The 25,583-nt window shown below is 42.0% G+C and overlaps 1 protein-coding gene across 2 annotated transcripts; it reads right to left on the minus strand.

Moving 5' to 3' along the window:
• Positions 1 to 626: 626 nt before the first annotated feature.
• On the minus strand, positions 627 to 23,969 carry HACD1 (3-hydroxyacyl-CoA dehydratase 1). 2 transcript variants are annotated; one of them, XM_042945026.1, is made up of 7 exons: positions 23,671 to 23,969; positions 12,843 to 12,960; positions 12,638 to 12,656; positions 12,260 to 12,348; positions 9,148 to 9,269; positions 4,174 to 4,352; positions 627 to 803 (listed from the first exon to the last, which is right to left on the minus strand). In XM_042945026.1, exons 1-7 carry the CDS (start codon positions 23,715 to 23,717, stop codon positions 721 to 723), a joined length of 657 nt encoding a protein of 218 aa, XP_042800960.1. In that variant the 5' UTR covers positions 23,718 to 23,969; the 3' UTR covers positions 627 to 720. The 2 variants fall into 2 exon arrangements, with proteins under 2 accessions (XP_042800960.1, XP_042800959.1); XM_042945025.1 differs by lacking the exon at positions 23,671 to 23,969 and adding an exon at positions 22,409 to 22,698.
• Positions 23,970 to 25,583: the final 1,614 nt, after the last annotated feature.

Genomic DNA, 25,583 nt, shown 5'->3' on the forward strand with positions numbered 1-25,583 from the left:
TCCTTACAGTTGAAAAGGTGGTCCTTGAAGGTTAATTCAAATAGAAATAAATTTGCTTAGTGGTATATGTAATTTTAACAGCCTAGACATATATTCAAAGAATATTTTCCAATTGTGACATCTGTTTGGATATTTTGTTATACGGCTACTTTATCAAAAGTCCTACCATAGCCAATTATGTCCATGTTTCCAAAAATTGTTATTAATCAAAAATGCTGCCATCTAACTTGTAAGAAACAGATCTTGGGTTCAGGAAATACCAATACATTACTAACAAGTTATTATAATTCTGCATTTACTTTCATTTATAAATATCATATAAATACCACCGCCAAGTATCATAATGTTAAATCATTAAACTCATTTGTAAATATTGATTTAAAAACCTTGGAGCATATGCCACAAAAACAAAAACAAAAAAACTTGAGTAAAGCTAAAAACAAAAACAAAAAAAAGTATTTTTTTTCCAGGTAACACAGCCAATTATTTTCTTCATGATCATCACCTACCCGGGAGTTGATAATAAACACACGCAGTTTTTATAGGAAACTGACCTTGCACAATGTGAAGACAAATATTGGCAAACACCACATCTCAAGTTATATTCTAAGAAATCATACAAGCTGTAATATTTCATAAAGTTGTTTATTCTTGTTATTAAAACTTGGACTCAAGTAATCCGGGTTATTCTGGAAAAAGCACCTTGTTTGCAGGGATCACTTAATCATCCTTTTCTACAATCACCTCTCCATGAAGCACCTTTCTTCTTTGGCGTAACATGTGAAAATAGAGTTGTGGAAACACTGATTGAAAAAAAAGAAAACAAAAGAAGGTATTGTTGAAAATTATTTATACTAGAAAGTTCTTCCCAGTAGCAAGCTTTGAGGGCAAGCACATCATCCACCACCTCGGCCTTCCCAAATATTCACAGAGCTCGGGGAAAGAGTAGAAATGTGGGCCTCCACATACCATACGCCTACATGTTTTACAGGCTCACCTCCTTTGATTGCATTTTTTACACATTGAAGGTCTGTGGTAACCTCACCTCGAGCGAGTCTGTTGGCACTCGGTGGAATGCCCGAACAGCATTTTTCCAACAGCATCTGCTCATTTTGTGTCCCTGTGCCACATTTTGGTAATTCTCACAAGACTTCAACCTTCCTCATTATTATTATTATTGTACTTGTCATGGCCATCTGTGATCAGTGGTTAGGACACGCTGAAAGCCCAGCTGACGGGGAGCATGTTCTAGCAACAAGGTATTTTTAAATTAAGATGTGAACATTGATGCTATTGCACACTTAACAGACTACAGCATAATGCAAACCTAACTTTGGTGTGCACTGGGAAACCAAAAAATTCATCTGACTCACTTCATGGCAGTAATAGCTTTACGGCAGTGGCCTGGAACTGGACCCACAGTATCTCCAGGGTATGGCTGTAATGCCATTAACTGCTGGGGATTCTGGAGCAAAGTTAAATATCTTGATAAATGTACCTTTGTAATGACCTGGAAGGCCACGTTTGAATTTAGAACTCTGTAACTCTTTGGAATCCTGTGCTAGAACGTTCCAGCACAAGGAAAACTGCCCCACCCGGCCCCCTTTTCTCTGGTCCACTGGCTATCCCGTATCACTCGGGGTCTCATGAACATGTATGGACATCTACGCCCACACGACCCAACTGTATCCATACCCTTCATACGCAGCTGCCCTTTGGCTACCCCTTGATCTCAGGACCGTTTTCACTGGTGACATGGTTTATCCCTCAGGAGAACAGACTGGGGAAGAGGCCTATCCGTGCAGTCCCTACGTGCATGCACGCTCAGCACCACTTGGGTTACAAATTCCATGATCCCAGGTTTCTAGAAAGTGGTCTAGAAGGGGAGGGGAGGCCTGTGTGGAGAATGATCAGTGGAGGGCCAGAACGCCGAGAGCAGAAGCCTCTCTTGGTTGGGTATATGGGTATTCTGCTATATACACATTTATGTATATGTATTAAGTCAGTTAGACAAATGGTCATCTGCCTTTCCAAATTTGAAGAATTACTTTGAGCCCATTTGAACCAGGGCTTTTAAACTATAGTGTAAATGTTAGTGGGTATACAAATTAACATCAGCTATAAACAACATAAATATTTGTAAAAATATCTCTGAAAATGATGAACTGAATTATTAAAATCAATTAATGACAAAAAAAAAGCTTTGAATATCTTGCTCAGGCAACTTTAGTTAACTATTTTTAGAACTTAGCCCACATGGAAGAAAAATACACAACGGATTTTATTCTTTTTGATTTAGGTATCACCCATCTTGATAAATGTAATCATCGGATCATACCCAGGGGCCTGAACATATTCAGGTAAAATATACTTAAACCTAACTGACCAGTTATTGAAAATACTTCTATCACATTCTGAGTAGTGCAGTGGAAGGGCAGGCTTGAGTTCAAACCCTAGCCTTATTTACTACCTGGGTGATTTGTAAGCCATGTCTGTAACGTCCTCATTGCGATGTCCTCTAATCTGTAATGTCATTATTGAAAAATGAGAGTAGCACTTCTTTTGAGTACTATTTGCAGGACTGTTAATACAGTCAATGAACAAAAAAATTCAATGAACAAACTAAAACTAGCTGTATTACAGCGAATATTAACGATCCAGTGGAAAACATCCCCCTGGCTGACAGATGCTCCAGCAAGTGGGACCCTCACGGAACCATCAGCATCGTGAACGGAGCTCCTAGTGACACGGGCCAGAGTCTACGTCTCTCAGGACACCACTGAACACACAACCAACAGTTACTAGTTTGATGGTTTCCAGCCATGACCTGTTGGGCCTCGGGTTTCTGTGGAGATGCCTCCGCAGTTACAAGGAAGAGGGGGACCCGATTCCCAAACCTGTAATAGGATATAAACGGAAGCAGGCCGTGGCCCTGCGCCAGGCATGGTGCCATTCACCAGACGCTGCGGAAGCAGAGGGCGCACACGGGTGCCGCAGACATCCCACCCCTCAGCCCTCCCGAACGGCCGCTGGTGGATGATCTGATGACAGTTAGGCCCAACTGACAGAAGATGAGGGGAATAAATGCACTGTGTGACCATCAAGTCAATGCCAATTTTGAAAAAGCTTCAAAGTTCGAGGCCTCAAGGGGCTGGCCAAGTTTTATGTGCACCCCCATTACATAAAATATTTTATATCGTGTCGATGCAGATTTTAGATGCTATAAACTCTGCTTATTTCCTTGGCTCCCTCACGGATTTTAGAGTCTCTAATTTTATTGAGAAAAGTAAAGAACGGTCTTGTTTTACTTGTGTATTTCCTGCTGGTGACTATCAAAATTTGACCGAAAAACATTAACCCTGTGGGTATTTACATGAAGTGAGTAAAGCCTCACCAATTCACTGCAACCTACTGAAAGGGGACAAGAAATTAGTGAAGAGGCTGAATTATTCAAAATATTTTAATGGGGCACCTAGATGGCTCAGTCTGTTAAGCATCCAAGTCTTGATTTCAACTTAGGTCATGATCTTGAAGTTCATGGGTTCAAGCCCCGCTTCGGGCTCTCTGCTGTCAGTGCAGAGCCCACTTGGGGTTCTCCCTCCCACCCTCTCTCCCTCAGCCCCTCTCCCGCTCGTGCATGCTTGCACTCTCTCTCTCTCAAAAATAAATAAACATTAAAAAAATATTTTTAAAAAAGCACCTTCGTTATTTTCTAGTACATAGAGCGACACACACAAGACTAAAAAGTAATCTTGAATAACTTTTCCAAGTATATGCTCAAGGAATAGATAGAAATGACCCGACATTTTCTTGGATAAAATGTTTATCTTCAGAGAAATAATTCTAAATGCTGGCAAATAGTTCACTGATGTGGGCTCTATCTTTTCTTTAAAAAGAAAAAAAGTCATATTAAGCTTCTCTTTAAATGATTTTGAGAAGGCAGTCATTTGTGTATCAATTTACCTACCTTTTTCCTTATAACTAGGAAACAGTCTTTTTTGACTCACTCTTCAATTATTCAAAATTATGAATTTTAAATGTGGGGTTGAACAGAAGTTTTGATATATTTGTAAGCCATTATGCTGCCTTGCTTATTAAGCCAGCATATCATGATACTTTACAAAAACTTTCACAGCATCTGTTAAACCAAAGTACTAATAACCATATACTTACGTGGTATATATGAGGCCATGGTTATAAGAAGAAAATAATAGTAGTCAAAAGAGACATTGTATTTATTAGGAAGTCTTATTGAAAACATTCCTGTCTTCTTCACGTAGGGTAAGGCAGCATATATTGTAAGAAGTTCACCAGCAACTCCAACAGGGTATAAGATGATAAAAAAATTGTATCTGGAGAAAAGAAAGACCTCAAGGAATTATTTTTCTAGGGCAATGACTGGATTTGACATCATCATTCTTTTGCTACTACTGTCTTTAAACCTAAAAATTCATCCTGCACATAGTTACAATGCCCCTCACAGGTTAGTTTTCTCTACTTTAATTATTTGCTTATAAATTTAATGATCTTCCTTTTTTCTCATAGCAGTTTCCATTTTAAGATGGCAAGATCTTAATAAAATAAGAAGTCAACTTACTTTACAGTACTGAAATAATGGTATACATGTTAAAAAATATATATGTAGTTTTGTATTGCAAAGCACGTAAGTTTTGTATTGTAAAGTACCTGTACGTATTATAAGGTATTGTAAAGGTAACTTCTTTGACACCTGAAATCAGAACTGAACGAGTCACTTACTGGTCAGGAGCAGTGTTTTTTAAAGACCAGTTATGATCCTAACTTTGTATCTACATCTTCAAATTACCAAAGGGGTTCTCTGGAGGCATTTGAAAACCCTGTTGTGGTTACTAATTAAAAGAGAATTAATTACCATTTCAGAAAACTGAAATAAAGCTACCTAAGGTTTCCGTAACCACTAATGAATATATTGTCTAAAACTGCTTTCATAATAAAACAAGAAAGACAAGTTGTTTCCAAAATTCCCACGTTAAAGGAACAACTTGCTTAAAACAGAACTGAGAAAGTTGTTTCCAAAACCCCAAATCACAAGCTTGTTCATTTGGGCTATGGCGGGGTCTCTAACGCAGAGTAGCCAGCCGTCACTTCCACCTGCAGTGAGAGAAACATTCTGCAAGTCTCTGCGGGCCTCCAGCAGAAAGAGCAGCAAGGACCCAAGGCGACAACATTTCTCCACTAAAGAAAATCATTTTTCTCCAAGGCAGTTACCACAGAAAATAAAGGTCAAAATCTCGATGGAAAAAGAAAGAAATCAAATCAATCCATATTTTATTTAATCATGTTGTTGGCATTAAGATAATATTTGTAAAGAAAAGTTAAAATCATCAGCATGGCAGGAAACTGGTGATACCAAGTACGCCAAGGGCATACAAGGATAAGAGATGGGAGAGGAACAGAATTATTTGCCAAAATAAACTAAGTGGTGAAAGAAAAGACCAATGATCCTTTTACTGTCCCTGTTTATCCCCTCCTTGCCTTGGGTATATCATCTGCTTTCTTACTAGTCTTTGTAATTTGTATATTATTTAAATCACTCTTTTCCAGTCTTAACGTCCTAACTCAATTTAAAATCATATAACTGAACATTTTATAAGCCCTTCTCCAGTAAAACGTTCAAACTTATTTACGTGGTTTTTAAACTTTATGTGACTCTCCAATGAGTTTTTTGGAAGCATTGTTCTTCAACAACAACAAAAAACCCTATCACTCCTAGAGTGAACTAGTTTAAGGCCTTCGGCCACTGATTATTTTTAATGTAATGAGAAAGAATTATGTCATTTACTTTCTTTGCACTTTAAAAAGACTGCACATCACCAACTCTCTAAGTTCGGATGGCAGCATGAGAAATTTAACTCCTTATTGAGAAAAAGATATAATGCCTCCTTTAAAATTCCCAATTGGCACCTAAAATTTTTTTTGAAGGGAATGCATTTTCAAAATTAAAGTGGAAATTAACATAAAAACAACAATATACAAGTACCTATTCAGTGGACTTTTCTAGGAACACTTCTAACACATAAACAGCATCAAAGTATATTCAAACTGCCAGAGTAGGCCGGCTACTTATAAATAAGAAGCCATTCTTAAAGTGGAACTTTTATTTGAGAACAGAAGCTTCAACATTTGAACATACATACAAATATTATTTTAGGTTTTTTAATGAGGTTGGCAAATACGCCTGGGAACTTAAGATTTTTGACATGAAATAAAATGATTCGTGATTACGATTAACTGACATGTATCATGCTAACATGGACATTTCAAAGCTGAAAGATTTTATAGTACCTGGTTTAACATTAATGCAATTGAGGAAGGATTTCTAAACAGCAAATTTAAACATGCAATGGCAGAGCTTTGAACTTTTCTAGAAATTCAACACATGCAAAATGCATTCTAAAAGGCAGACAGACAAAACATTAAAGACGTGCCTTTCACAAACAAATTGTATAAATATGGCAAATGAAGAAACTATCTCATGAATTAGTATTTTCGAAGGTGCCAGAAGCCTGGAAGACTGGGATCGTGCAAGATGGCACTGAGGTATATTCTAGGATTAGTCTGGTGACACTCCAAACCGCCAACTGTGTGAAAGGCCCAACTGCTCAAAGCGGAAGAATGTTCAGTTACAGTAAGAATAAAACCAACAAACATACATCCATGGGAGCACGACCTTCTTACGATAGACAATATGCTTAAGTTCAAACGACAATTTTGAAGCATTTTCAAGAAACAAAATGGGTCAGCCACAAATGTCTAAAAGGAGCTGGGGCACATAAAAAGTGTGAAAGAATATAAATCCAGTTAACGGTGAGAATCATGATAGAGGGGTATTATAAACAATTTGAAAGGTTTTTTTCCTTTATTTTTGATTTTTTATATATTCAACAGTTCATTATATTTGAACATGTGTAGTACAGAAGTTAGGAAAAAGGAGTAACTACTTTAAAAAAAGCGTTAGGCTTTTAATATACGGGGATGAAAATCAAATCTGACGCTAGTTGTATGCTTACTTTCAAACTAGTTAGGAATGTGTTACTATAAATATCAGGGTTTTAAAAAATAGAAATAAGGGCACCTGGGTGGCTCAGTCAGTTAAGCATCTGACTTTGGTTCAGGTCATGATCTCATGGTTCATGGGTTCGAGCCCCGCGTCGGGCTCTGTGCTGACAACTCGGAGCCTGGAGCCTGCCTCGGATTCTGTGTCTCCCTCACTCTCTGCCCTTCACCCACTCATACTCTGTCTCTCTCTCTCAAAAATAAATAAACAAAAAAAACCTTTTTAAATAAAAAACAAAAATATGGGGCACCTGTGTGGCTCAGTCACTTAAGTGTCTGACTCTTGATTTTGGCTCACGCCATGATCTCACAGTTTGTGGGATCGAGCCTGAAGCTGGGCTCTGCACTGACAGCACAGAGCCGGGAGCCTGCTTCGGATGCTGTGTCTCCCTCTCTCTCTACCCCTCCCCTGCTTATCTCTGTCTCTCAAAAATTATAAATACATAAATAAATAAACACCAAAAAAAATTTTTTTAAATAGATATATGGATATAGCATTGTTTATGATATCTCAAAGCAGGCCTTCTACTATTAGCAAACTGGAAATTATCTAAATTCTAGCAACAGAGAACTGGCCAGTCATACTACGGAATACTGCCCAGCATTAAGAGTTACAGCTAGATCTAAAAATTCCTGTTTTGACTTAAAAAAAAAAAAAAAAAAAGCTCCAAGATATAAAAAGCAAATACAATGTCATTCTACTTCTGTTTTTAGAAACTCACATTTGCATGTTCACATTTTCGTTAACATGAAAAAGTCTGGATGGGTACACTGCAAACATCTTCCCTCCAGGGGAAGCGAGCTCGTGAGGTAGGTATAAGCAGGAACTTTCCGTGTTGATTCTATATACTTCGTACTTTTGAGTTTTTTACAACGAAAACATACTACTTCTGTTGTTTAACAGAAAATATAAAGGATGCAAATATCGCCGAACTCTTGTACCCTACCTATGGAGAACAGACATAGAGGGGACAGACGTATCTGGGATAGATCTCTTTCACTCCAGTTGTCCTTCCCACCATCTGGCATTTCACATATCTGTGAGTGGTTTCATTTTTTGTCTCCTAGGTCATGAGAGGACAGAGTTTTTCTTGTGTTCAAACCTGCATCTCAGGTATGGAGGACGCACACAACACGTGTTACTCTTGTAGCAACTGTAAGTATGACACAGGGAAGGAAAAAAACAAATCTACGCTGGCTGGTATGATTTGTTCCCCAAAGAGCAGTCTTGTTTTTATAATAACTTTGTAAAATATCAGGTGCTCAAAGAATTCAAACTTAAAAAAAAAAACATAAAAGTTGTTGCTTTAGGATAGACATATTTAGAACCCTTGAAATATAAATTTTGTCACATTCCAAATAATACAGTTTAGGTAAGTATGACCTTTAAAAGTTTCTGTCTCTGCTACTTAAAACGTACCAAAGAAGCTGACATTATAGGGGCACCTGGGTGGCTCAGTCCATTAAGCATCCAACTCTTGATTTCGGACGAGGTCATAATCTCACAGTTTGGGAGTGTGAGCCCTGCATCGGGCTCTGCACTGGCAGCATGGAGCCTGCCTGCGATTCTCTCTCTCCCTCTCCCTGCCCCTCCCCTGCTTGAGCTCTCTCTCTCTCTCAAAATAAATAAATAAACATTAAAAAAAAAGAAGTTGACATTGTATATATAAGATCCTAAAAATTATGGATGCCAGATTACTAAAATAATTTAAATCATTCAGACAAAAGGCCATATTTTTGGCACTGTGTTTATTTAATAAAATTCAAAAAACTGTACATTTTGCTTTTAAAGAAAAATAAATGGCCAATTCAGGTTATTTAAGGATACTGATATAATTTGCCCTGCATTGATTTTACTCCAAATATATATCAATATGATTTTTCTCTGATCATTAAGTTAAGCCTTTAGAATGCAAGTTATTATACGGCTAACAGCCAAACAACAGCATCCTGGCATCACGGGGCTAAGGCACAAATTTCGGTTCGCTGATGTTAGCACACAAAACGCACATGCACAGGGCTGTGAGCAGTTAAACCGCAAGACATCGCCACCTGGCCCATTTAATGAAGTATGGCAAGTGGTCGAGAAGACTGAATGTGTAGAAGGAATAGCGAGTGATCTCTGTCACAGTCCACGCGACCAGAAAAAGCACCACGCTCTCCTCATTCTGGATCTGCAGAATCACAGAGAAATCCACAGTGTCGTTTCACCTTGAACATTTTCCTCCGGGAAGAGATTTCATTTTAGTTATTTACTATGTGTCTTTTATCGCATTGGAAAGTTAGGGGTAGACCAAGGCAAGACAGCAAACTTCACGCAGTCCCCATTACGTAATCCCGTTATGACACACAACGCGACCGCGTCCGGGGTGGGGGAAGAGTCAAATCTCTACTGCTTTCTCTTCCTCAGCCTTCACTCCAGCCACTGACAGAACCACCCGAGGACGACATCACCCCCTCAAAACCAGCATGGGAACGATCTAACGTTCCAACTTTCTGGCGGTCACCTGATGACCCATCCTCCTGCAGCCCTGGCCCCTGCATCCGCCCACCCGTTTCCTGTTTCCACCACTGTAATTCGGGGCTCTTCTCCCATCCAGACTCCCGTAACAGCCTCCCGGATACTCGTTCCACTCTACTCTCTTCGTGGATGGAAGTTTTCTCTCAAAAGCAAAACAAACAAAAACACATTTGGAAGTAGCTCGTCTGTGACTTACAGGCTTCTCGGGCTCCCCATTGCTTAACAGGAGAAAGGGATAAAATCCTACCCCCTGTGCATGGTGGTCAAGGTGTTTTTTACAATCTGAGCTCAGAAGTCTCTCCAACTTAACCTGCAATCTCTCAACACTCCACTACTACCTCTCTCTCTCTCTCTCTCTCTCTCTCTCACAAATTTTGTATTATTTCCAGAACATGTTCTGAATGTTTACATCTTAACACATCCCTCCATGAGAATGCTACTTACTCACTTATTGGCTCCCATAGAAAACCGTCTCTCATCCTTTAAGATCCAGCTACATCACGCCCTCTGGAAAACTTTTCCCAAACCCTTCCTTTCACCCCAAGCAGGTATTTGTCTACCTTCCTTGTTCAGATCTGTATCATAACACTTGCCAATTGGTTTTAAAGTCTGTCTGCCTAACCCTTGCGTATCCCTCACTGTGCTATTTATACACTCCTTCTTCAGGGAAGCCTTCCTTCCCCTCCATAGGTCAGACTAAGTCCCCAAGTATATTGTAATATAATGCACTCGTCTTGTTTCAAAGCACTAACACTAATATAATGAAACCATGACAGCTGACCCCTGCACAACGTGGGGGTTAGGGGCACCAACGCCCCCTGTGTAGTCAAGAAGCCTGTGTGTGTATAACTTTTGACTCCCCCAAAGCTTAGCTACTAAAAGCTTACTGGTGACCAGAAGCCTTACTGATAACATACAAACAGTTGATGAACACATTTGTATATCATATGTATTATATACTGTATTCTGACAAGAAAGTGAGCTAGAGAAAAGAAGACCCTATTAAGAAAAACTTAAGAGAAAATACACTGACAGTACTTTACTATATTTGTCCAAAAAAAAAAAAATCTGCGTATGAGTGAACACATGCAGTTAAATCGCATGTTGTTCAAGGTCAGCTGTATTTGCACATCTACTTGTCTACCATCTCTCCCAGCTACAGGCTCCACAAGGCAGGAACTGTACTTGTATTATGAACAGCCAGGTCCCCAGCACAGTCCCAGGCACAGAACAGATGTGCAGTCGGTATTTCTCAAATGATTCCACATCTGTATGACCGCACCCCCACTTCCCAACAGCCAGGATACATGACAGCTGGGACCGCCCCGTCCGTTTTTGTAAATCCGGACATTAGCACAGTGTCAAGTGCATACGAGGCACTCAGTAAATGTTGGCTAAGTTAATTAAAGAGTGGTGGAAAGGTGCCAGTGGGAAACTATTGTTGGAGACAATTAAGTAGTAATATTCAGGCAGAGATCCTTTGGAGGATAAAAGAGAGCAGATGGGTCTTTTTTCTCTTGGGGGCGAGCAACCTGTTAGATTCTTGAACTTCTCTGCAGTAACGTTGGCCACCCCATCTTGTCCTTCTTTCTCCTTGGTCTTCAGATTCTTTGTAGTCCTGGCCCAGCTCCTACATTCGCTCCCTGTCTGGAATAGTCTCTCTTTTATTTTGTTAATGTTGGACTCCTGCTTTTAAACTGCATGGCAATCTGGATAAAAGGTCTGGCTCTCCATACGGCAGGGAGTCATTGCTAAGTGCATGGCGGGCACTGGCAAGGGCCCAGGTGGACTGAGTAAGGTGTGTGAAAGACACCGGTCGGAAGGGCTAACGTGCAGAGTGGTGAGAGGGCAGAAGGGCAGTGATCTGTCCCCACACGGACAGGGGCAAGTAAGTCTAGCAGGCAAGGGAAGGGAGTTACGGTATCATTTCAAGCAGACTAGGGACAAGAAAGGCATGTCAGGAATGGAAAGGAGGCCAGAGATCTGTCCTCAAGTAGACAGGAGACGCTGGCGGCTGTCAGAAGGTCAGAAGGGTCCATCTGGGAAATGTTTCTGTCATGGGTTTATAAGGCCCAGTGTCTTGACATAGTGAGCATGGTGTTTGTTTGTCTAAAAGGGTTTAAGCCATTAATTAGATTTAGGTCTGTCTCCTGTCATGCCTCAGTAAATAATATGCTAATTTCCCCTAAGTTCCTCAGCCCTTCCAACTTTCATTTTGCCTTCCCCATTTGCTCAGATCTACAGAACTACATTTGCTTTTTTATGCCTGTTGCTACACCACCCCATGGTGAATGAGAAACAATAAACTGTTGACACTGATGACTTCAATACAGGATCAAAGACAATACGCATCAATAGGAAATAGAATTTTCAGTTCGTTATTTGACGGAATACGAATATTAATTTTAAAAGCTGAGAAACATCAGAGAGTAGACTGTGGACATAAATATTTAGTTTTGCTTGTGTTACAAGGTCATTCTACTAATGCACTAAGTTAATGGACAATCACACTTAAATCCAAACCCAGCCCTTTTCTGTCTAGTGGTTCTGTTTCCTGAAATACAGCAATGTTAATATTTTAGACTCCTATTAATAAAAAGCTTTTCTACAGGCTCCTGAAGAGAACACGTTAGCATCACTTACCGGTTTTATACTGTGAGTAATGAGCCACACCATAAAGATTCTTGAACTCACTTGGACCCCAGCCACAATCACAGAAGTAGGTACAATTCCTTAAAGAGAAAAACAAGTCAGGGGTGCCTGGGTGGCTCAGTTGGTTAAGCATCTGAATTCGGCCCAGGTCACGATCTTGCAGTTTGTGACTTTGAGCCCCACAAGGGGCCCTGCGCTGATGACAGAGAGCCGGCTTGGGATCCCCTGTCCCCCTCTCTCTCTGCCCCTCCCCGGCTCTCACACTCTCCCTCTCCCAAAAATAAACATTAAAAAACAAAAACAAAAACAAGTCAACCGCTGCCCTGGAGGCAATTTATACCAACAATAAAAATTAAATCAGAAACTCACCAATTAAACAGTGGACTATCTGTAAGCAAATAAAAAAAAAACCACAAGTCAATAGCATGCAACATAAAATAAATCCCTGTGAACACTGGTTTTCTACAAATCCGTAGGTGGTATGTCATCAGCAGAATAAGACTGGCTTTGCTCAAAAAACAATTTTTCAAATAAATATTACAACAATAGAAAAACAGCATCGTAGGAAACTTACCTCAAGCAAGGCAAATGTCTGGAAAAATTTAAGCGTCTTCTGAATACTTTTATATAAACCTTTGTGTGTTCCTTTTTCCATATAAAAACGTACCATGGCAATAGCTAGAACCAACCACCTAGAAGAAATAAAAGTATTTTATAAAGTCCTACCAAAATGAATACCACTGAGCTTCCTACAAGGAAATGGTGTAATTTAGAGTAACGATATATGTTTTATTATGTCCTCAGTTCATTATTCTTTTTTAACAAAACCCACAGGAAGAAATGACATTGTTTTCATATGGGCTCTTCAAGGGGATGAACACAACATACTGGAGACCAGCGAGACTCAAATGTCAAACAATATCCAGTTCGTGTTTGGTTTCAGCAGATAAACTGACGCACTGAAGAAATTAGCTTTATGTACCAAGTGAGGTTATTGCCAAGCATTTCATAATTATAGAAATATGTCTCAAGGTAAAAAGCTGTGAGTATAAGCACGTACTTACACAATATACAGTGTATACTTACATGTAAGTATAAGTAAAAATCTTCCATAATAATTATGTTTTTAACATTCTTACTTATTTTTGAGAGAGACAGATTGTGAGCGGGTGGGGGTGAGGGGCAGAGCAGAGACACAGACAGAGAGACACAGAATCCGAAGCAGGCTCCAGGCTCCGAGCTGTCAGCACAGAGCCTGATGCGGGGCTCGAACTCACGAACTGTGAAATCATGACCTGAGCTGAAGTCAGACACTTAACTGATTGAGTCACCCATTAAAAACAACTGTTGGGCCACACAAGACATACATACAGAAGGCCATATTATGGGCCTGCCTTAAAAGAATTTGCTTTACAAAAAGGACAAAATGCATATGCCTTCCCTTTTCAACTTGCATTTGTACATGAAACAGAGGTTCTGTGCTGTGAATCAAGGGTACTTCAAACACAAGCTACACCTGTGGAGACCAGCTTTCTCACCCTATGCCCAATCTGCTAGAGACACTCAGGAGAGTTAATTTTTTTTCCAGTTCCCCTCACAATTACAAGAGCACGTTTAGGTTTGAAAAAGTTGAACCATCTATAACTTTTTTAAATCTTTACTAACACACCCATGGAAATGAGTATTTAAAAACCCCAGGCTTTTAATTCAGTGGTCTCCAAAGTGTCTAGTTAAATGGGTTTGTGAATGACATTTTGATACGGTTTTAACTTTTTAATTTAAGAACACTCATAAAATGGACAAACGGCTTAAAGGTTCCCGCAAAGAAACTACTGGTTGAATATGATGAACATGGGCAACAAGGTCAACAGAAGAAGATGGCGGCGGGCACTTCCGCTCCGGGCACTCATATCCCTCCTCAGCACACACCAGGTGAAAGCAGAGGTGTTCCTATGACAAGAAGTCAGGTAAAGTCTGGAACTATCAGCGAGACCTTCAAAATGGGGAACTGTTAATGATAACAGTAATGATAATAATCGGTAAACTTTCAGAATGCTTTCACATTCTAGACAATATTCTAAATGCGTGTTTAACATACTAATATTTCATCCTCACAAAAGCCTTGTGAGGTAGGGACTGCTATTAACCTATTTTAATGCTGAGGAAATAGGCAGAAAAGGTCACAGAGCCAGGCAGCTGGGATGTAAACCCATCGCTGGGCTCAGAGTCTATGCTCTTGAACCACGATGCTATACTGGTCTGGCTCTAGGTAGATACTGTGTCTTGGGATACTAGTTAATCACAATATTTCATATATTTAAGTTACAAGTAAATTTTAAAATGTATACGAAGAGGGGTGGCCTCGGTGGCTCAGTTGGTTGAGTGTCCTACTCTTGGTTTCGGCTCAGGTCGTAATCTCATGGTTTGTGAGTTTCAGCCCCACATTTGGCTCTGTGCTGGCAGCATGGAGCTTGCTTGGGATTCTCTCTTTTCTTCTCTCTCTGCCCCTCCCCTGCTCACGCTGTCTCTGCCTCTCTCAAATAAATAAATAAACTTAAAATAAATAACTTATTTATTTAAATAACAAATAAATAAACTTAACAAAAGTTATAAGGAGAATTATGCTCAAATATTTTCACCGATAGTAGTGTACTATCAAAAAGGTTGGAAGGCCACTGTTGTAGATGAGAGTCACCAGGCAGAGATGTCAAGTGACTTACCCTAAGTATTAAGGTCTAGGTAGACATAGAACCCCTGAGGTCTCCTAATCCCCCATGCTATTCTGTCTCCACAATACCCCAGCTTTCCTAGATATAACTGATGGCTTCATCCCATAGTGAACCAACGTTGAATTCTGTGCTGGGCTAATCTGGGTGATGTTTTAGGTGCCTTCCAGGTTTAAAATGTTATGGTTTCATTATCTCCAATTCTAAGTCCCTATATACTAACAATAAGAAAACAAACAGCTTAGTAAGATATTTAAGTTCACATTTTCCATCCACTGTCCTCTTTTTTAGGAAAATCCATAGATTTTTATAAAAGATCATTCTGAGAGGTAATTACTAACGTACCAAAGCATTCATCCAAGGATTCGTTTAGATGGCAAGTTCTCTACGACGTTAAATAGCATGATATAAAAAGCCCTGCATAAGAACTTGGGAACAAATTCTACTGTTGTTCCATAGGTGGCAGTATTGTACCACCTAGTGTGGTATTAGAACACCAATAACTAACTTGTTTGAAAAAAAAAAAAAAAAAAATTAATACTCTGGGTGGGGTTAGAAAGGACCACTTCTCATCTATTTTTCAGTCAATATGGCCAAGAGCTAATCCGACCTAATCAGTGCTCACTTTCTAAGCCCACCATCACAAGGGAGTGACAATCAAAGTCTCCCATAAGGGCCCTACATTTAACTAACTTTGGACTTCCTATATTCACTGGTTTAGTAATTGGGATTCAAAGAAAAAAAATTCAAAAGCGATTAGAGCCTCTGCAACTGGCAATTCTTTTCCGGAAAGTTCTGTTTTTAAAAAATATGCCAGACCTACTGATTACCCAAATATGAACCCAGATAGATATGCTGAGTCCTTGAGAAAAATACTCATTTTGTGAAATATACAAACATGTGCTCTATATGTAGGAGATTGTTTCATTCATTTCTTTATCCATTCATCTTCACATTCAGCACTTGTTGCTAAGCCAGGGAGAGTGCTATATGCTGGGAAATTAGAAATAAATAAGACATAGGCCTTGCCTCAAGAAACCATTAAATTAGTAAGTGGCGAAAACAAAACAACGCTGTAACAGGAGGTATGTGCCATAACTCACTCAACACACGGCCTTCTCACCATGCCAGTATGCTACCATGACCCTGAAAAATCTTATCAAAGGAGTTCTTCTGTTTCTGGTGCTTCGTTTTCTACTGAGATTTCTTGGAGACAACCTGCTCCGTAAGTAACTTGGTTACCTAAACCTGCATCTTCTTTTCTTATTTCAATACTTCTTTCAAAATTTTAATTATGAACAACTTCAAATATATACAACAATAAAGAAAATGGTATAATGAACCCCCGTGTGCCCACTGTCCAGCTTCCATCGTTATCATCTTACGGACAATCCTGTATTATCCAAACCTCCATTCACTTCTCTCCTCACCATCCCCCTCCCTCATTATTTTGAAGGAACTCTAATAGATTCTATAGTTTCATTCATAATAAAAGGATTGCTTTCGGGGCGCCTGGTTGGCGCAGTCGGTTAAGCGTCCGACTTCAGCCAGGTCACGATCTCGCGGTCCGTGAGTTCGAGCCCCGCGTCAGGCTCTGGGCTGATGGCTCAGAGCCTGGAGCCTGTTTCCGATTCTGTGTCTCCCTCTCTCTCTGCCCCTCCCCCGTTCATGCTCTGTCTCTCTCTGTCCCAAAAATAAATAAAAAACGTTGAAAAAAAAAATTAAAAAAAAAAAAAAAAAAAAAAAAAAAAAAGGATTGCTTTCAATAAACATTACCATAATACCATCATCCCATGTGAAAAATTTTAACAATAGCATCTTAGATCACAAAATGTAGAGTCAGGATACAAATTTCCTCAATTGTCTCTCAACTTTAAAAAATCATGATTGAAATAAGGTTCGTACATTGTAATTAGTTGCTTTGTCTTTCATGATTTATTTAATCTATAGGCTTCCCCTCCCTTCCTCTATCCACTCATTTCTCCCTCCCTTTCTTTCTTGTGAAACTTGTCTGTTGAGGACACCGAGTGGTTTATTCTGCAGAGTCATCCTCCATCTGGGTTTTGCTAATCACACACCCACGAGCCATTTATTATGTTCTTCTGTCCCCTGTATTCCCTGTTGACAGTTCCAGGGGCTTGATCAGATAGATTCACACTGGAGGCTAATTTCTAAGTTATGCTGTGCCCTTCCTTCCCTAAAGAGCACATAATTCGTGGCTGTCCCTCTTGTCTGTAATGTTAGCAGTCATTGCTGATCATTGCCCAGATCCATCAGTTGAGCAGTTATGGAGAAGTGATGATATTCTAACTGTATCATTTCTTCTTGACACCTCCTATAAAGTAGCCATTTGGAGACTTGCGCCCCTGGGCTTTGATACATTGTTCATTGACACCGCTAAACTTCCTTTCCTAAACTAAAATGAAACTTTTATTTCCCAGCCAACATGTGTGTCAACTTACTGCGTAGATACTCATGCCAATGGGATTAAGCTGAAAGGTTCACAAAAGAAAAAAAAAAACAAAAACAGATAAACTAGACATTGTCAAGATTAAGACCTTCCACTCTTTGAGAGACACTGTGAGGAGAATGAAAAACCAAGCCACAACTAGGAGAAAATATTTAAAACATATATCGGAGAAAAGACTTAGATCCATACTATATTAAAAAAAATCTTGGAATTCAGTAACAGAAAATCAACATCATTAAAAAAATAGGTATAAGGGGCGCCTGGGTGGCTCAGTCAGTTAAGGGTCCAACTCTGGCTCAGGTCATGATCTCGCGGTTTGAGTTTTTGTGAGTTCAAGCTCCGCGTCAGGCTCTGTGCTGACAGCTCAGAGCCTGGAGCCTGCTTCGGATTCTGTGTCTCCCTCTCTCACTCTGCCCCTCCTCTGCTCTCTCTCAAAAATAAACATTTAAAAAAATTTTTTTAAAATAGGCGAAAGATTTGAACAGACACTATTACCAAAAAAGATATACAATTGGTAAGTAAATGCATGAAAAGACGTTCCATGTCATTAGTCACTAGGGAAATGCAAAATCAAAACACAATACACCCATTAGAATGTCTAAAATTACAATGACTGACCCTATCAAGTGTTGGTGAGGATGTACAGAAGCTGGAACTCGCATTCATTGCCCATCAGGATGTAAAATGGTACAATCACTCCCGAAAAGTTTGCAGTTCCATACGACCCGGTCATTCCACCCACAGGTATCCACCCACGAAAAATGAAAGCGTATGTTCGAAGACTTGTGTATGAATGCTCACGGTAGTGTCACAGCCAAAAACTGGGAAGAACCGAAATGTCCATCAACAGATGAATGGACCAACAAGTTGTGGTAGATCCGTTGTATGGGATAAAATATATGTCTGTCACTTAACATTTGGGGAAATGGATATGCCTGAACTGTGGGTTTGGTACTCTACTAACTCACACTATTTACACTCTGAAACTATCTTAAATAGTTTCTCTTTCTGTGTCGAACACCCCGCTGATCATACCCGTGATCTTTTTATTCCTTGTAATACTCTCACAAAGTAGTTGTGTTGTTCCAATTTACAGATAAGAAAACTCAGGGACAAGGAGGTTAAGTAACTTATCTGAGGCTACCTGGCTAAAAAGGAGAGAAGCACAGCCTTTAACCAACACCTTATTGTGCTATTTACAGGTTAAAACCTGAATATGTTAGCAAGGTGTTTAAGGCCCTGTGCAATGATCCAGGCTCCCTATCCAGCTTCATTCCTCCTCTCCCCCCCACCACACACACACAAACACACACACACACACACACACACACACACACTTCAGGCCCACTTGTTATTGCCTCAATAACATGTCTAGGAATGTCACATCTGTGTACTCTAATTCACGCTGTTTCCTCATCCATGCCTGTGAAATACCACTGATCTTTCAAAGCTCAGTTGAAATGCTATGATCTCACCACAAAGCTTTCTCTGATTCCCACTACCTGTCTGACCTGTCACCTCTGCTGAGCACCTATTTCACTGTCTTTTATTGCAATATATAAATGCCCCAGGTTACACTTCTTCAAGGACAGAGCTTAAAATATTTATCTTATGTCTCTCATTTGACCAAGGAAAGGCACTTAACATGTCTGGGCTCAAAAGTCCTGAAAAGGAAAACAAAACAAAACAAAACCAGAGAGAGAGAGAGAGAAAGAGAGAATACATCCACTTCTCTGGTCAAGTATCTATTATGAACAAGTACCGTAAAAATCCTCACATCCTTTAAAGGTGTAATTCTACTCCTGAGAACTCATCTGAAGCTACTGACTTAAGAGAAACAAAAGGAAATTGTCATTAGGAGAATGATTTAAGCCATTATACACTCTGATGGAACCATGGAAGAATATATTTATGAAAACCACACAGAAATATCTAGTAGAATATTATGTGAAAATAAACTATATAATAGAGCAGATACTATAACCACAATGCTCTATAAGATGCATTTTAGAGCTTACACTGTAATGAGGGGGGGAGAGATAATGGACAATAACAACAAGCCGAATTAGTAAAATACGCTATACAGTTATATGGCAATAAGTGCAATGAGAAAAACCAAGCATGCAAGAGGAATAATAGCATAATGGGGACATGTGCTATTTGAATGAAGATAGCTAGGGAAGGCCTCCCTAAAAATGGAGATTTGAATGAAATTCTGAAGGAAATTAGATACTCACATGAAAGCTAAGAAAAAAACAGAAGGTCGTGCTAAGCTCAGAGAATTAGGCAAGTTTTTTTTATTATTATTATTTTTAACGTTTATTTATTTGTGAGAAAGAGAGAGAGAGGGACAGAGTGTGAGCAGGGGAGGGGCGGAGAGAGAGGGAGACACAGAATCTGAAGCAGGCTTCAGGCTCTGAGCTGTGAGCTCAGAGGATGACACGGGGCTGGAACTCACACACTGTGAGATCATGACCTGAGCCGAAGTCATTGGACACTTAACCGACTGAGCCATCCAGGTGTCCCTAGGCAAGTTCTTTTTTACCGTTATGTAAATACTTCTTATCTCTGTTGTTTTCAAAAGTATTACAAAAAATTGATGAATTTCAAAGTTCTGCTGAAAGAGAAAAACAAAATAAGTTAAATGGACAAAAAGAACCTCAGCTAACCCCTCTGCTACCCATACTATTCGACGTCTACCTTTGTGTCTCATTTTCCACACCACAACCTTATTTGCCTCTATTCCCCCGATGCCACCCTTCAATTAGATCAAGACAATATGCCAGGCTTTCCTGCACCTCATGCCTATTTCTAGACTTTATCTCACTCGAAATATCTACCCTCCATGTATGCCAATCCTATTCCTTCTTCAAATCTCAAGGTCTCTAGAAAGCCTGCAAAGAGTTACATGGATTATTCCATTTTGGTGTCCTTGGGTTTTAAACAGAGATGAAAATGACAAAACAACCTTCTCAATATAGGCAGGAGACAGATACAAGTTTCAGATACGCAGTAATAGGCTGGGCAGGTAGGAAAGAGACGAATGAAGTGTGAGAACACAACGGACACGGCATTTAATTCTGCCCCAGATGGGGTGGGAGACCCAGAAAACGTCAAAGAGGATGGCTTGACTTAGAAATCATATGAGGAGTAAGGAAGATATGCAAACAGTGAACAGCCTGAGCAAAAAAGGAGAGCTGTGAATATAAAAATGCACGGTGCTTTGCCAGCATCAGGAGTTAGAGTTGATTTCAAATGCCACCAAACTGGAAATGAGAATCAGAGAGCATATTGCAAAGGCCTTTGAATGACAAACAGCCTAAATCCCTTAGGTTACAGTGGGGGGTAACGGGGAGTCACCGGAGGCTTTAAACTAGTTATGTTAGTTTTAAGGTTAACCCTGTTTTCAAAAGGGAGAGTGGATTGGAAAGGGAAGGGACAGCAGACCAGTTAACCAACAGCAGGTATTCCAAAAATGTTTATTAACTGGGTGAGGCTATCACAGGAGAGAAAATTCTTTCAGCTTCCACTCTATCTAAAGACAGCAGGTATAGTGGGTACTCGATTGTTCTCCAGTTGCTCTGAATATATTATTCTTCTCTTTCAAGATTATAAAGCTTACTAAAGCGTAAAGGCAAAGAAGCAGCACATCTCTGAAGTCAGACTGTCTAGGCTGAAATCCAAGTCTGACCCCTGCTGGTTGTATGATCTTGAGCAAATGACTTAACCACTCTGTGCCTCGGTTTCCCAATCTGTCAAATGTAGTATCTCATACCCCTCACAGAATGGTAGAGGACTAAAAACGACATAGTACATCTAAAGTAACCAACACAGTATTTGGCACATAGTAAATGCTCAATAAATATATGTTTCATCAACTGTATTTGGTATTCGGGATCACTCTAAACACATAATGAGCACTCAGTACTGGGTCACACCATTTATTCTTTGTCAATACCATTTTTCTATGAGCCCTGGAGAAAGTTTAAGATATTAAGCTTTCCCCCACACTTACATAGGTTAATACTTCACGTGCTAGTGGGAAACTCATTTCTTAAAAAGGCAATGCAATTTAGATACGGAAGAGCATTTTCTCAACAGGTCTTGAGAAGCAGTCGACACAGCAGTCACTTTGACAGCTCTCTGACGAGCGACAGTCATTGTGTAACCTTAACTTGTAAGTCACACTCCAAGCCAGAAATAAAAGTAAGTACGGGGTATCAGTCGTCAAGTATGGGGCCATAAAGATGCTGCACACGAGCGCCGCACTCTGATAAGGCAGGCTTTCTAAACTATCGTCCCAAGCAAGTAGCTCTGGGGCTCAAAAATGTGAAAATCGTGGTGACATTAACAGTGAAGAAGACTCTGCCCAGCGACCCGCAGCACGAGGAAACGCACGGTGGGGGCCACCGGCCGGACAGCTCCGGGCTCGGGGGGCGGCCGGGACCCGGGCGTTTCTTCAACAGCAGCAGCAGCAGCAGCAGCAGCAGCAGCAGCAGCAGCCGGTAGCGGCGCCCGGGGCGGCCGGGCCGAAGCCGCCTCCCCCGCGGGTCGGCCCCGCATTCCTGCCCGGGTCTATACTTAACCTCCGGCCCGCGCCCCGGGCCGCCGCGCCACGCCGTGCACCGTATTAGGCAATGCCGGGCGAGCAGGGCCCCGGCCCCCCCCCCCCGCCTCCGCCCCGCTCCATTCAACGCCCGCGGCCGCGGCGGCGCCCGCGCCCCTCCCCCACGGCCGCCGCCCGCGCCCCCTCCCCGCGCCGCGCCCCCCCCCCTCCCCGCCGCCCCGCGCCGCACGCGCCCCGCGCGCCCGGCCCGCTCGCCCCTCGCCGCCCCGCGCCGCCGCAGCCCCAGCCCCGCCGGCGCCCCGAGCGCTGAGCGTCCCGGGACGGCGGCGCGGGGGTGGGGGGCGGAGGGAGACGAGGGCCCCTTGCGGCGCACGTACCCCGCGGTCATGGCGATGTTGTAGAAGGTGAGCCAGACGGTGGCCAGCAAGCCGAGGCGCCTCCTCTTGCCGGGGGCCTCCCGCTCCTCGCCGGCCTCCGAGGCGCCGCCGTTGGCGCCGTCCTCCTCGCTGGACGCCATGGTGGCCGTGCACCCGGGGGAGGTGGAAGACAGGGGAAGGGGAGTGGGAGGGGGCCCCGCCGAGCGCGCCGCCGAAGCGCCGCCGCCCGCTGCCGCCGCCTCCGTCAGGCGCCCCATGTGCCGCGCGCAGGGGGCTCGGCGCCTACCGCCCTGCCGCCCGCGGGGGGAGGAGCGGGCGCCCCCCGCCGCCGCCGCCGCCGCCGCCGCCCCGGCCGCCCCGCCCCCGGCCCTCGGGAGCGCGCGCGGCACGGGGGACCTGGCCGCCGGGCCTAGGAGCCCGGGCTCGGGGTCCCGCGAGCCCCCGGGTACGGTTTCGAGGCGGCCGTGTGGCTTCCGCTCCCACAGAAACCTGTCCGCTTCTCCAACTGGGGGAACCTCCTCTTAGAGAGACGCCCCACATGTCTCGGGAGCTGGCGCCGGGCCCCTTGCTAGTGCATTTAGTCGGGACGCACGGAACACACCTGACTCGGCGTGGTCCTGCCCCGCCCAACCTTTGGGAAGGTAGTTTCTGGACGCCGGGCCGGGCACTAGGATCTTCCCGCCAAGGGCTCCTTCAGACCCTCCGAGGGAGACGCGCCCACTTGAGCCTGTTTCACTTGCGCGGGCCAGTGGGTCATGCACAGGGGGAATATAGTAGGATTGCCTCACTTGTGTGGATTCCCCTGGAGCCAGTGTTCTAAAGGCATTGACTCCAATGCAGTGCAGTGTTGGGTGTTAGAAGCTGGAGGAAAGAAGACATGACAGGATACCACAGGAGAGAAGTCGGAGCGGATACCGGCAAGCTACAGATGCAGGGCGAAGCAGAACCTTTCCCGGCAGTAAAGAGTATCTCACTGTTCCCCACTCTACCCCTTTCCTTTTTGTATCTTCCTCCAGAGACCCGTGCTTTCTCCGAACGGCTCTTTGCTCTTTCCCCTTGAAGCACACGGTTGGGAAGGCAGGCTCTGGAGTCAGATTACTGAAATCCAAACCCCAAATTCTTGGCTCCACCAGTCTTACGAGCTTGTGGACTTGGGCGCCTAAACTTCTTTATGCCTCAGTTTCCTCAGTGGGAATAATTTATAAACCTGTGTCATGGGTTTTTGTGAGATACAAGTGAAATCACTCATGTAAACCACTTACAGTTGTGAAACAGGTTGAGTCGCCCCAAATCGGCGTGCGATCACCATTCTGGCCACTCGGATCTTTGTTGATCCAGCGAAAGAAATTCTGGGCCGGCCTGTGGAAACGATCTGCCTGTTAGGCTGTGCTCTGGAACCTGAGCCTGGCCCCGGGCAGGGGACAATCACCAGAAGACCACATAGCCACGGGAGTCTGGTAGCGCCTCAGGGTACGGCGTCATTCTGATACGGAGGAAAGCATGAAAGAAGTCACCAAACTAGAGAAAAGAGGACACAACCCTGTCCATCCTTGTGATCTGGCCTCTGGGCGCCCGATCCGATCCCGGCAGCACCACCGGCCTGCTTGGGAAACTTAGATACTTTTGAGGAAGACATTCCAGTAGGGGAGGAGTCTGAGATGTTTCTGGGGAAGAAATAATGGCCGGAAAATGTTCAAATTGGATGAAAACTACAAACGACTGTTTTTTAAGACATTTAAATTGGAAAGGATGAAGTAAAACTATTTGCAAATGACAACATTGTATAATTAGAAAAGCCTAAGGAAACAAAACCAGTGTAAACAAAACAAAACCTAATTGTTTTTTACCTATTAGAAGAGAAAACTGGTAATTGAAATTTAAAATAAAACCATATAATGCTCATCAGCATTCCAATGAAATATATAAGGATACATTTAACACAAGGCTCAAGTCCTATACACTGAAAGCCACATAAATCACAGCCAAGGGAAATTAAAGACTTAAATAGCTATCCGTGTTCACGAATTGGAAGATGACAAGGTTAAAACGTCAGTTCTCCCCAAATCCCAGCAGAATACATATATAGTTTTTCAATTTGGCAAGGTAACTCTAAAATTTATACAGAAATGCATAGGAAAAGCAATGTTGAGGCACATACATACTTGTTTTCAAGATAGCGTGAAACTAGTTTATAAGACGGCATGGTAGATGTAAGGAGAGACAAATCAGTGAAAAGGAATAGAGTCCAGACCCGTAAGTACGCGGTCAACTGATTTTCAACAAAGATGTCAACATGTATCTTGTCAACAAATAGTGCTGAATTAACTGGATAGCCACATGGAAAAATGAACCCTGACACTTTTCTCGCACCATAGGCCAAGTATTAATTTGATATGGATCATAGACCTAGACACAAATGCTAAAACTATAAAACTTAAAAAAAAAAAAAAATCATTGTGACCTTGGGGAAGGCAAAGATTTCTTGGATTCAATAACAAAAAAAGCATTAATCATAAAGGAAAAGAAAAGACAGATGGCATGTCATCAAAATATAAACCTCTGTTATTTCAAAGACACCATTTAAAAGGTGAAGATTTTCACAACACACAATATCTAAAGAATCTTTACATATAATATATAAAGAATCTTACAACTCAATAATATATATATATATATAAAGAATCTTATAAATATATTTGATATATAAAGAATATATAAAGAATCTTACAACTCAATAATATAACAAACTGATTTGGGGCACCTGGGTGACTCAGTTGGTTAAGCATCCGACTCTTCAACCCAGCTCAGGTATGATTTCATGGTTCCTAGGATCAAGCCCCCATTGGGCTCTGGGCTGGCAGCATGGAGCCTGCTTGGGATTCTCTCTCTCTCCCCATCTTTGTCTGCACCTCCCCTGCTTGTGCTGTCTCTCTCTCTCTCAAAATAACTAAATAAAATACTTTTAAAAAATAACAGGGGCGCCTGGGTGGCTCAGTCAGTTAAGCATCTGGCTCTTGGTTTCGGCTCAGGTCATGGTCTCACGCGTTTTGTGGGTTCAAGCCCACATTGGGCCCTGTGCTGACAGTGCAGAGCCTGCTTGGGATTTTCTCTCTCTCTCTCTCTCTCTCTCTCTCTGCTCCTCCCCTGCTTGCTTTCTCTGTCTCTCTCGAAATGA

The sequence above is a fragment of the Panthera leo genome, chromosome B4, assembly GCF_018350215.1.
Source record: "Panthera leo isolate Ple1 chromosome B4, P.leo_Ple1_pat1.1, whole genome shotgun sequence".
Taxonomy (NCBI): domain Eukaryota; kingdom Metazoa; phylum Chordata; class Mammalia; order Carnivora; family Felidae; genus Panthera; species Panthera leo.